The 13264-nt window shown below is 43.2% G+C and overlaps 1 protein-coding gene across 2 annotated transcripts in view; it reads right to left on the bottom strand.

Annotated features, from left to right (window-relative positions):
- Nucleotides 1–10434: 10434 nt before the first annotated feature.
- The window catches only part of LATS2 (large tumor suppressor kinase 2), a 49833-nt gene continuing 47003 nt past the window's right edge, over nt 10435–13264 (bottom strand). For both annotated transcript variants that reach the window (XM_071804135.1, XM_065830988.2), the window contains one exon: nt 10435–13071. In XM_071804135.1, the coding sequence (XP_071660236.1) occupies nt 12577–13071 (495 nt within the window). In that variant the 3' untranslated portion in view covers nt 10435–12576. The remainder of the gene's footprint in view (nt 13072–13264) is intronic.

The following is a 13264-nucleotide window of genomic DNA, read 5'->3' on the forward strand; positions in this document are numbered from 1 at the left end:
TTAAAGAAAAATACATTTTTGCCTACTGTTTATCAATATTTGGAAAATTTCAGAAGACAACCAGTTAACTGCTGTTTACAAAACAGTGTAGCTTTGTTTTAAGCACCTATCAAGGTGACAGTTGTTCTGGTTCTGCTTCAGAGGAAGCCGAGCTGCACATGCACTCAGTCTTTGGCCAAAATACACAGCAGCAGAGCATATCCATCACAGTTTCAAAGGTTATTCAGGTCTGACTCCACTATTTTCACTCCCTCAATTGGTCTGTGGTGCTCTGCTCTGGTGCGAAGACGATGGTCCCAACCACCATAGCCTGTCTGTCACAAATTTGTTATAGTCCTGTTTTAGCATTTCTGTGGGGTTGTCATAACTATGGTATTTATTTTAAAAAGTATTATTGGACATAATTTTTAAATCTTCCAGGAAATTAAGGTTAAAAGCTGAGAAGTTTCTAAAATCTACCTGAAAAATAGAAAATCAATTTTTCTTTGCCGTCCGGCTTGGCCTGTTGCTGGGGCCCGGCTGTTTGCAGGCCCTTGGCCTGTCTGCATTTAATGCAAATGGTTATCGCACAGTCACCTTCATTTTTGGCTTACTAAAATACTATCAGTAACACAAAAAGGTCGGGGGAAGTTCAGTTTTTCTTCTTAACCTAATGGCATCTCCTTTGGGACCTTTTGAAAATGATTGTACAAGCATCTTACCACAAGATGGCCCCGACCGACCGCAGCTTGTGCATCTGGCCCTGAGGAAAGGCCGACCCTTGGCTTCTGTTTCTTACAGGGTCCAGGAATTATTATCATTACGTTTTACTCTACAGAGCACTCTTCCAACGTATCAAGCCTGTGGGATGTGATTACCCTTGGGCTCCATAGTGACTAAATGACGAGTCCTCTCTGCCCGGTTCATGAGGTGGTAAACACCACAAACATCAATTCTTTACAGAGTTAACTTGGTTGTAGTTAAGTGAAGACTGGGAAATATCCAAAACAGTCAGATGCGGGATGAGGTGTATCAGCAGGTCCCTCACAAGCAGTAGCTGAGGTTTAGATCAGCAGTTATTAAAGTTAGCACTTAATTTACTGAGATCGTGGGGTGCTCTCCGCTCTCATTAGCATCAGCAGTTGCTGATGACATCCGGACCTCAGCCTTAAAGATCATCAAGAGTAGATCAACAAAAGGCACATCAGTGCCTGAACTTGTGGTGTCACTTATTTTCTATAGCCTTAAATTACGTAGCCAGGTCCCAGAAATAATTCTTAGGGTGAGATGTGTGTCTTATTAGAAGCTTATAACAAACACAGTCCTTTGTTGAGGGAACCACCTGAGGCAGCTGAGTCTGATATAGAAAAGAAGAACAACACTTTTGTCACCCATCTGGTACTTCTGGGCAGAGATCAGCATCTGTTCCTGGGCAGCAGCCACCCAAAGCCCAGCTTTCTCACCTGCGAACAAATAGGGAGCTGCTTTTGCTTGGCTGTCACCGGTGGCCTCATGGCTGGAGGTGGGAGAGGGGCTCATGTTGGACCTCTCCTGGTGCCAGAAGTTCCTCTCACCCTTCCTGTGACAATCCATCTCATCAGACCACTGGCTGTCATAGCGTGGAAACTCTCTTGATTTCATATGTTGAAGATGTTTTATTTTGTATAAAGAGCAATATTAAGCTAGAGCGGGACCGATTCTACTTCCAGTTAGTAAGACACTTGGTTAAAAGATTAATACACAGACTTACCCAAAATTTTCTTGCAAAAGACCCATATAAATTTGTACAGATTATATAGTAGCATCTACCTCCAGATACGGAAGGAAGAAACTGAAAAATCTTGCTCTGAAGCAGAAACTTCATCTTACACCCGAGTCCTGTACCCTGATGAACAAGACACAATTAGCCACTCTAATTGCCAATTAGCCAGAACATGTCTAACAAAATTGACTGTAATGGTCAGGTGAGCACTCCCTTCTCTAGGTTGAGATTCTCATTTTGTGCTGACCTGGAATCACCTTGAAGAAGAACCCTCAGCAGCTTGTAAGGAGTGGGGCAAGATTTGATGTCTGAATTTGGGGACCCTATGGGATTTGGACTTAGGAGGGGCTTTTGTGTTATCTATGCAGTGACCTGAGAGTTGCAAGAGCTGCCTAAATGATGACAAGAGGCAACTGAGAAATCAGATGCTTATAAGCACCTTTTAGGAACTGAGTTTCAGCCCCTTTCGAAGATGACACAAGACATCCATCTTTCAAGCCACTGCTTGAGAGTCCATTAGGAAGAGCCATGATGGAGAAACAAATGTAATCCTAGTGACAAGACTTCACATCTCTTCTGCCTAACCTCAGTGATAAAAGCGAAGCCAAAGGCAAAGCAGATGAGAGGGAACACATGACAACAGGTTTTCTGAACCTGCATCTCCCCTCATTTCACTTTTTGTTCACTGACAGCAAGTGTGAAGGAGGCAGTGAAGTGTGCCACCCAGGGACTGGCATTTTCCCCCAAAATCTCTGCTGATTCCATACCAACCAGTTCTTGTTACTTCTCATGGACGCTGATCAGCTATAGCTGCCTCGTGCAGGGACTCATAGGAAATGTTTCACCTTTGACTCGTATCCCAGGATTTAAAAACAAACTAGAAGCTGAATTGCAAAAGCACAGGTGTTCTTGAATGTCTTTTCTCTGGGCTTTAAACATCCTTATCTGCCTCTACATTTCTACTGGTTTTGCCTTGGGACATGTACCAGTATCTGCTCTGACAGATTCTGGTATTCCCCTTGTGACCATTTAACGGCTGTTATTCACTTTAAAAATAAATACAGACACTAGGGGAAAGAATCTTAATAGAAGCACAATATGTTCATGTTAATATAAGTACATATTAACTCTGGGCTTCCCAATGCAAGAGAAAGCCATCTGAAAATCAGACTACGGAGACCCGATAAACCTATGCTATTCTCCCTAGTATAGTGTAAGCAATTAAAACTCATGCCGACGATGTGAGTTTTTGATCCCAGTGTCATGCAGCACAGAGTTATTCTGTGCCCACAGGAGCTGTAGAAGAAGAACAGGGAGACACAGAAACCATCACTGACTGCAGAAACCTTTCCTAGACAAGCCACTGTTAATTGTAAAGGAAGGTGCAAACACCATGTGGAATTTGGGGTATTAAAGGATAATATGCTGTGTACAAAACCATTTTGTCACTGTGCTCGCAATACTGAGATAATTCATTATCTGTTGGTGGCAGACATGAGCAGTAGTTGTCCTCCCCAAAAGAGGGCAGTAGTTCAACTTCTATGGCCTATTTCATGTTATATTAAAAAATGGGTTTTAGCAGTGACAAATGCTGTTTCAAGTAGTTCAATAACTGGGAACCACGCCAGAGCCTGACAGTAGAAGCTGTTATTTTATTGATGTTTCTCAAAAGGAAGTCAAGCCTGATTAGGTATGTTGACACTTGGAAAATGCAAAGTAACATTTAAATTCATAATAAAGGGATGAGACAGCTTTATGTAAGAGAGGGGCTGTTAATCATTTAATTTAAGTCAGCCAGTTACGTGCAAAGTTAATTTAAATGCATTAGAAAAAAGAGGGAAGAACCGGGATCTGTGATCTATTTTGGAAAGTTTCCTCCCCGTCCCTTGAACTGCAGCTGCTGTCCCTGAGTTGTCCTGTCTGTTGCTGAGCAGAGAACCACAAAGTTACTCCTAAGCTCACTAATCATCCCTGTTTTCTCCTTCTTGCTGGGTACAGCCGTGCTTCATTTTCCTTGCTGGTTCTCAGCTGCTAGAAAAGAGCATTTTTCATTCCAGATAAGCTGTTTTCCATTGTATTTACTGAGCCTTTTTGCTGCTGCTGAGATGTCCATCCTCTGGCCCAGGGAGGCTCTGGCAGGTCCTGGCCATTCTTGGCCCAGAGTCATAGACTTCTCAGGGCTGGCAGGGGCCCCCAGGTCTCAGTCCAACCTCCTGTGCTGAATTCAGACTGGGCCACTTAGGCCAGCGTAAGGTCACCTCAAGGTGTCTTACAGCTGAGGTGGAACAGGAACCAAAGCAGGAATGTGCTGGAAGCAATCTACTGTGCTTTGGCAAAACCTCTTATTAAATCAGCTGATTCCCGAACCAGCTGTTAAAAATCCCTCCAAGCTATCTCCACAGCAAGCAATTATAATTTTGCAGCTTGCCACCAAGTTGCTCACCTTACGTAGGAGATTTTGAAGTAGGTTCAATTTAACCGAGAGCAAACACAAGAGCAAGGCAGTGTAGCCACAGCAGCACTGCGATCACGGCTTCTCAGCAGACTCCTCTTGAGGGTCTTCATTTTAGCGTGACTTTGAGTAATTAGGCTTCAAGGTCGTGACTGTATTAATTACCAGGGCCAAGTGCAAGACCGTTAGGAACATGGAATTAGCTTTGGCTGGGGAGCTACCAGCGGCAGGGATTTCTCTTGATTGCCATGGCTGTGTGGGCTTTGTTTCCAGCCAAGGCACACCGGGAGGCCCCTCTGCGGGGATGGGAAAGACAGGGGTGCCCCAGGATGCTGCCTCCTGTGGGCATCGTGTGCTGTGCTCAGCCTGACGTCTGCTCGTCTGTGACAGTGGAGATGGAGGCTTGGCTGTCACCCATGGATGGCCTGCATGTCCCACATACTGTGACCTCCTGTAGCAGAGAGATGACAGATCTCCTGGGCTGGGACCATCTGCACTGCTCAGCTGCTCACGGACCCTGCGTCACACTGTCCCAGCTAGTGGGGACAGTAAAACATCCCTGGGGGATGGGACACCAGTCCCAGTCAGTGTGGACACGAGCCTGGTGGTACCACTTGGCTTCAGGAGCGGTGGTTGGTCCCTGGCCCACTTCTGTCCCACACAGAAGTCATGCCCTTGCGACATGCTCACCCCGCCCAGTCTGCTCACGGCCTTACGTCAGTGTGCCTTCAACTTGCCAACCCTGAAATGCTTTCACATCACTATGTCTTGTCATCTATATTACTTTCTAACCTTTCATTGGGAAAGCTGCAAAGCAGATCTGGGGTACAGTTCATTTTGAAAACAACAATAACAAAATGTTCCTGCATTGCTGCAAACACGCAGCCACTCAAGACGTCAATTCCAGTGACAACCATTACCCTGAACTGAATAATAAAAAAACTCCAAAACAACAACTTAGAAATCACCAAACCACAGCACTTCAATAAACTAAAGCAATATGCATGCCCAGCAGTGTCAACCCCTTGGCTACGAGCCTGAGTAAATAAGCTTTTGCTTGTCTCATGTTGGCTTTACAAAGTGGTGCTCCCCAGCAATCAGCTCCACCACAGGTGTGGGCTGCAGTGGCGCGGGTCCAGCAGCTCGGCTTAAACCCCCGTCACTCAGGGTGTTGCGGCTGCGGCGCTGTGGGGTGGGTGGGCTGTCCCCCCACCTGTGACACCTCTGCCAAAGGACACTGCAGACACTGGCCCAGCGCATCACAACCTCAGCACCGCTTCTGCTGTCACCTCCATTCCCAGCCCTTTAGAAAGAAGACAATAAGACTGACAGCATCAGAGTTAAATGTGAGATGAGGCTGCAAATGAAGTTCATTTTATTTCCAGGTGCTACTTGGATTTGTTTGACCTCTTTTGTTATTTTTAGAGCTAGTTTAAATTGGCAGGTCCTGTTATATGGGAAATGGAATGTTAAAACCAAATCTTTTAGGCCTGAATTGGAATGCACAGTTGGAAATTTCCAAGAAATTGTATTTCCAAAAACTCTTCTGGAAATATGAAAATGACCTAGTCACAGCTGTCCATTTTTATTTTTATAATTTTGAATATAGTGTGTTATATATAGTAAAAGCCCTTGGCCTTTTTATTACATTTTGTGCTCTGATTTTTTTGGAAACCAAGTATTTTAATCATTTTTTGGAAGTATGATTTTAAATGCACCAGTAAGTTCTCCCAAAATATTTCCATGTTGCTAAACCAGTATTTTCCTATGAGAAGCATTTTCTTTGGGGGGGAAAAAAAAAAAACAACAGAAAAAACCCCAACACTATGGATTTGAATTTTACTCTTTCTGCCCAGTGACTTGTTCCTCAGCAACACAGATAGAATTCCCTGAGGGCAGCGGCCTGTCCTCACCCAATCCCTGGGAATGGAAAGATTATTTTCTTCTGGGAGATATTTTTATTTAGATAATTGCACCACTATTAAGCATGTAGGGGGCAGAGCACTGACTTGTCAGTGTCACAGCCCTACCGCACAGCTGGGACATGCTGACATGCCACAGGTGTCCCGCCAGGCTTGCAGCAGATCTTTGTCCTCCCTCCCAGGGCTCTGCCATTCGTCTGGCATTTCCATCTGTGAAATGGCATCTGGTCTGTGGCAGCCACCCCTTCTACCTCGGGCTATGTGGGTGCACATTTTCTGAAAAGGATCCCTTTTGGGTGTGACTCGTATTCTGGCTTTGCACAGCTCCATTCAGTGGTGGGCAAAGGCTGGGGACATAGCCAAAATGGTATGTGCACCAACATCTCAACAGCTTCATAATCCTTCGTGTAGCCCTTTAGCTCTATGTATTTTCAAGGTATTTTGGCTGGACACCATCTCTCTGTGCATTCCTACAGCTATGGTACAATGCCCAATGGCAATGAGGCTTTTGTGCAGTGCCACGATGCCAAGAACGACAACTGTGCCAACCCACTGCCAGGCTTCTCTGAAGGGCTTGGAGAGCAGCAGATCTGGCTGGTGACAGCCACCTCCTGCTCCACTCAGCCTCAGCCCCTCGTGCTGGGGGAGGACGTGCCGTCCCTGGAGGCTTTCGCGGGACAAAGCCTGGCTGGCCAGACCCAGCGCTGGCCCTGGGCCCACGCTGAGTGGGAGGTCAGACAGCGGATCTCCAGAGAACACATCCAACAGGCATTTCTATGGTCCTATTGTTTACTGACCCCTGGCCCCATCCAAAGCAAAAGCAGCTGTAAAGCCAGCCTAGATAGCCAACCTGAACAGGGATTGACAGAACAGTGGATATCTGTGGTCTCCTCGGTTTCCACTCAAGTGAGTTCCTCTTTTAAAAAACCTCCTTCTGTTGGAGTTTCATCATAACATCAAGTTAGAGCACACTCCAGTCAGATGCTTTTGAAGCTCTTATCCTGCACATCAGCCCTGAATTTTGACCTTTCTTATCTGTTAGATTTCGTGTCTAGAAAAACCAAATCAAAAAACCGTTTTCCCAATCCCTCAATGTTGAGCTAAAGCCAGACACTATAAATAGCTGGTTGAACATACCTGTAAGGTACATATCTATTTGTTGGACCACTGAGCCTTCCATAAGAATGTGGTAATGAACGTTTGCCCTTGTGATGAGGACCCAGTAGCAAAGTCAGACACCTAAAATGAAACATGTGTTTCTCTTCTTTTTTGCTGGCTGTATTATTCAGCACAATCAGGTATGTTTTTAGTGAAATCAGCTACCCTAAAACTGCCATCAGACCAACAAAAGCCACAGGCGGTTCTTAAGCTGTTGCTATTAAGGCCAAAAATGACCAATGCTGTGGAAAACAATTATTAAGAAGATGCAATAACTCATCAGACTATGAGGCTACTGACATGAGAGGCTGAGCTGGTGCTCTCAGAAGTGATTTCATGTTTAGACTTTGCATTACTGAGTGACCTGCAGATCCTTCTCCTTTCTAGAAAAGAAAGTTATCAGTGCTCCATTTGGAAAGGAGCAGAGTTGTGCAGCCCTGAAAAAAGGAAAGAAAAAGAAACAACAAATACCCATAGCTGCCCAACAGCATAAAGGTAGGGAAAAAAGAAAAAAAAGAAAAAGAAAAGCTGTAGCTTAAGACAAGCCTATTTATGGGACAGTCGATGCAGCATTCAGAAGCAGAGTCAGGAGCTTAGGGGAAAATCTCAGGTGTGGAAAGCCCTTCACGGCACACAGCGAGCTCCTTGGTGGCCCATGGCTGGGCAAACCAGCAGAACCACAGTAAGCTCTTGCTCTGCTGTCCCTTGACACAGTCCAGATGGAGCCCGTGTGGGAGCTTCTTCCTTCCCCGCACAGTGTGACCCAGAGCTGGGGTCTGGCTGGCTGCGTGACCAGCTGTGCCGCCTCCCTCCTGCCCAGCAGGGCTCTCTGAGGAGGCTGTTGCGTGCTCCCAAAAAGCGTTAGACAAACAGGAGGTGCCGACATAAATGTTCTCCCGAACACAGGCACCCCCGTGGGGTAACCACTGTAGCACGGCAAGACCATCTCTGCAGTCTTTTTCCTGGCTGCCATTTGTGATGTAACACGAACAGCTATTCCCCTCACCCATGCCTTCAATTCCCCCTTTTGTCACAGCAGCCAAGGGGCCAAGTGCCCGGTGCTTTCCTGGGTCACAGGGATCCCAGGACCAAGACAAGCACAAAAGGTGCGCCTTACACCCTGCTATTTTTTGCACTCCACTGAAGCTGAAGAAACGCTTCAGATCTCACAAGGCCTGCTTCAGGAAGCTCCATTTCCTTCACCCATCTGAACATCAGTACACACAGACACAGGTATTTTTCATCTTTTGGAAGTGACATAAAGGCACTTTCCAAACCACAAGAGCTGGCAAAGTCAGTGCATCTATCAGTCCATCTGAATTTAAGTTGTCCATGTCACCAGGCTCCAGTTCCTTCTCCACTTGCAGAAGGTGACCACAGCTTTACACATCAAATCCTCAGCTTATTTTGATAAGAATGAGCCCAGGACCCTGTTTTTAACAAATGTCACTCACTGCTCATTGACTGCTCAGAGAAGACACCAGAGGAAGGCAAAACTTCCATGTTCTCGCTGCAGCGGATTTGTCAGGAAAAATATTTGTACACTTTTTTTTTTGTGTGTGTGTGTGTGTGTGTGTGTGTGTGTGTGTGTTTTAATGGTTGCTATTTCCATACTATCTATTCTTGAGATTACTTCCTGTGGGAAAGATTTAATAATTTTAATTCCAATCATAATTTTAGTAACAGTTGCCATTTTCTGCCAATGTTTCTGCATTTTGAGATAAAACCAAAGCCTATGTTCTAAATTCTTCTTCTCATTACAGCTTCTCTAAGAAAGCTTTAAGGCAGTTATGTCATGCCCCAAAAATGACAGGAGAAAGAACAGAATTTTCTAATGTTTGTGAGAATTATTTTCCATGAAGTTCTGGGCTGTCACCTGCTTCCTGCAGCCAGCCTAATTCCTCCAGTCACACTTAAAAGTCAAATGCTTCTCTCCCTCATGCAGCTTTCATGCTATTCAAGTTAGGTACCTGGTTATCACTTCTGCTGCTAGTTCTTTTGCATGAAACTAGGAATAATTTGCTTATCAAAAACGGTTGCTGCTTCTTGGCAAATCTAGCCATACTGAAGAACAGAGATAGGAAAGGCTGCAGAGGCGCCTTCTATTCCTGTGTCACCAACATGGTCGCATTATGAAGTTTCCATTCTGGAAACAGAAATTACTTACATTTTCAGAGGCAATTGTTTAGCCTTTTGTACACACAGTAAGGGGTGTTACTGTGCATATGCGTCTCTGCTGAAACCCAGGAATGAAATTCCTGTCTCGCTGAGATCAGCAGCAGGTTCAACCTTGACTTAGTAAAGTTAGGATTACATCTCGAATGTCACCTGTGGCGTCCACCAAGAACACCACTTCAGAATTAACGAACTCTTTACTTTCAGTCAGGAATAGCTACAACTAAGGGCTTTTTGTTGTTCTTCTGTTGGGGTTTTTTTTTAAGGAAAAGGTTGTTGGTATTTTTTATCTTTTTTAACATGATACTAGATGCTTTTGCAAGAAGTTCAGCAGAACCAAGAATGCTCAGAGCCAGTCCCAATATTTGGCATTTTGGTTACTTGTCCACATTTCTGAAAATTTACTTCAAGTTTCCATTTACTCCTGAACTGAGTAACATGTGAGCCTTCTAGAGACAGCACCTGATAAGCTGGAGAAGATCTGTTTTCCAAATCAGTTCTTCTTTAGGTGAAATGGGAGTTGGCTTCTGTTCCCTGCAGCATAGACTTTAAATGAGTAATATATCCATTGTGGAAGCACCTGTTTCCTTCTGGGCTAGTTTCTCTTGTTTTGCTTAGTTGCAAAGATTCTGTATTTGCAGGTGAATTATTTACATTTCAGAAACACACCAGAGGCAACAGCCAGAGGAGGCAAATGCACTGGTGGTGGTTGCCCTGGCAGAGCCACCACTGCAGAAGAAGTAGCTGTGTTGAATTTTATGCCACTTAGGGATCTGGTCACATCAAAGCAAGTTCCACCTGGGAGTCGCACCCCTGATTCTCAAGGGCCATGAGGACAGAATAAATTGTCTTAATATACCCAGAGAGCCCACATCAAATGCTGCAGCACAGTAACTCAAACCCATCACTAACATTGCAAAACCAAACTCATTAAAATTCCATCTTAAAACAGGCAGCAATTATCCTTTTCAAGAACACATAACTCATTTTGGATTTTGATTCAGATTTTTAATAAATTGTGCCAGTAGAAGCTTTCAAAGGCAATGATATATCAATAAATAACAGTTAAATTGAGTTCCTGAGAAAGAACCTACCACATGAAAGAATGTCAGATAGATGTAAATAACAAAAATGGCATTACTATATAAAAAGGCAGTAATACTGAATCTTACATGAACTGTCACAACACAAGCACTGCATACCTTGGAACATTCCTTTCATACAAATGTAAACAAATACACAATCATTTTTGTTTAGTTTAGGCTGATGTATTTATATGTTGTTGCTTAGATATCTAAACAATGGATAGAATAGGATATGCTAAAACATTAAGGATTAATATGTGGAATAATATACGGAAAAAATAATGAAGCTCCAGATTTAAAAATAAAATAAAGCAAAAACACATTAAAGGAGTGTTTTCCTCAAATGTTATTACGTCAATCACTTTAAATAGGACTGTTACACTAATCTGAATTAAGAATTTTTGTGTGTGTTTACTTATTTAGTTATATATAATATATATGCAAATATGTATGGCTTAATTATCTTTAGCATTCTGATATCACCTTGAATAATTCTCACTTATACATATAAGAAAAATGCATATTTTAACATAGTTAAGAATTGATATTTCAAAGTATGCCTATAATTCGACAGAAACGCAGGACTATTGTGCTCCATCACAGCAACACTTACCTATAGACAACAGGACAGAACGACCTATGAACAATTCCAGCATTCTCAGATGTCAGTGCCTAAAACATCAGGATCCTAAGCAGACACACAACCAGCCACATGTAAGGACCTGATGTCTGGAAAAGCCACGTACCTCCAGGTTCTGTAGATGTCCATGGAGCTGCACGCACTCGACATCAGCCTCATCGCTCTCAGGATCCAGACGTGTTACAGAAGCACAGCGCTGGACATTCTGTTCTGAAGATGTTGTGCCACATATGTTAGAATCGGTGCTCTGCATTGCTGCCAGCATTAAACTGTGGACATTGTGCTGCCTGCTACGTGAACAAGCTCGATTTAGGCTGCTGCCACAAATCAGCTTCCTAAGAATAGTTTTGCTATTGATCCTTCGTGGGGAAACGTGTGTGCTGATGATATGTGTTTGCTAAAATGATCTATTACATCAGACCACAAAATCACTATTCAGTTATAACCTTTGCAATCTGTTTTACAAAATTAATATTGGATACAATCATAAGAGGAAACCACCCACACAATATATTATCAACACACGGTTTAAAATGGTCTAATTTTAGACCCTTAGTAAAAAAGGATCCACAGGACCTGCCTGTGAATGGCAAGAAAAGGCCATTTCAAATAGAAAAACACTGCTCATGCAACATTCTTCACACACTAGACAATGAAATCACACCCAAATTGTCACTTGCTCACACTTTCTATTACACTCCAATAAGCAGAAGGAAATAAAGCAGCTTTAAGGTTATGTCACAATTTTGAAATGTGGAAAATACACATAATAAACAAAAATCACGGTGTGAATAAAATGGCATCAGTAAATTTAGAAAATTAGAGAGCGATATTTTTTTTTTTCATTTTTCTTTCTTACATTATTGCACAGAGACCTTTCATCACATGTTCTTCAGCTTTAAACATCTTCCTAAATGTGAAATAAGTGCTATGGATAAAATAAAAACGTAGAAAAGAAGAACAGCAGCATGATTTGTCAAAGTTAATACCTATAATTTAGTAGGAAAAAAACCCCTGCTATAAACAAAATATAAGTGCTCTTTATTCATTTAAAAAATAACGCTGACAGTTTCAGAATTCTGTAAATGTTAATCTGAGTAGGGGGACGCTGACCTCAAATAAAAATAGGCCTAGAAACGACAGATTGCTGGCCTCGCAGATTTTGGTGAAGACCAGGATTTCAAGTGTAATTATCAACAAAGTTATTTACAGTAAAACTGACCTGAACTTCCAAGAGTGCCGTTTTTAGGACCTGGCCCTGCAAGATTCTGACTCCCCAGGACGACTCCAGCCTCAGCTGAAGTTACACCTGAACAAGCGCTGCAGGATCAGCTCCTAAAGGATCAGTTAAAGGCCCTACTGGATTTGAGATTAGTCTTATTTGGAATACTCTATACAATAATTTACACATATACAGGCTGACAAGCTCCAGTCTGATCCACCACGCCTTTGTCTTCTACATCAGATTTCTCAGACTGACCAACTTCCATTCCAGAAGGTTTGGGATACCTGAATGGATACCCATTGTCATCGAAGAACCTTCGGAAAGTAAACTCGTAAAACGCATGCTCTGTGTGTTTGCTATTGGAAGAGGCTAGTGGATCCCATGTCCTGGTGCTGTCACCGCTAGCATCATTCCAAGGACTTTCTTCTTCGACTGGATCAAAATTTGAAGTGTCCATTGGATGGCTGATCTTTGGAACGTAGGGAGCTGGCTGCCTGCGGATATCGGTGGAGAAGTCCATAGAGTGAAAGAAAGAATGGGCCTTAATATCATCTGCTCCATTTCTTCCAAGCCTGTCCTCAGCAGCACAGCAGAGTTTTGTGATGAGATCAGTTGCCTCAGGGCTTAGCTTGATCTGTGAGGGAATGTGCAATGTGCTTTCCCAATTTATCACCTGGAGGAAAGAAAGGTATTAAACTCCTACACGTGGAAACAAAACCTTTCCAACGGTCAACATTAACTGGACAGACATACACACATAACTAGCCAACTCACAGTCTGCATAGTTATTTTAACGGTTCAAGAACCCAATGATTAGATCGCATTGTCTACTAATAATTATCTTAATTAATCAAGAGGCATCATCA

This window comes from Patagioenas fasciata, chromosome 1 (assembly GCF_037038585.1).
Source record: "Patagioenas fasciata isolate bPatFas1 chromosome 1, bPatFas1.hap1, whole genome shotgun sequence".
In the NCBI taxonomy this organism is placed as follows: domain Eukaryota; kingdom Metazoa; phylum Chordata; class Aves; order Columbiformes; family Columbidae; genus Patagioenas; species Patagioenas fasciata.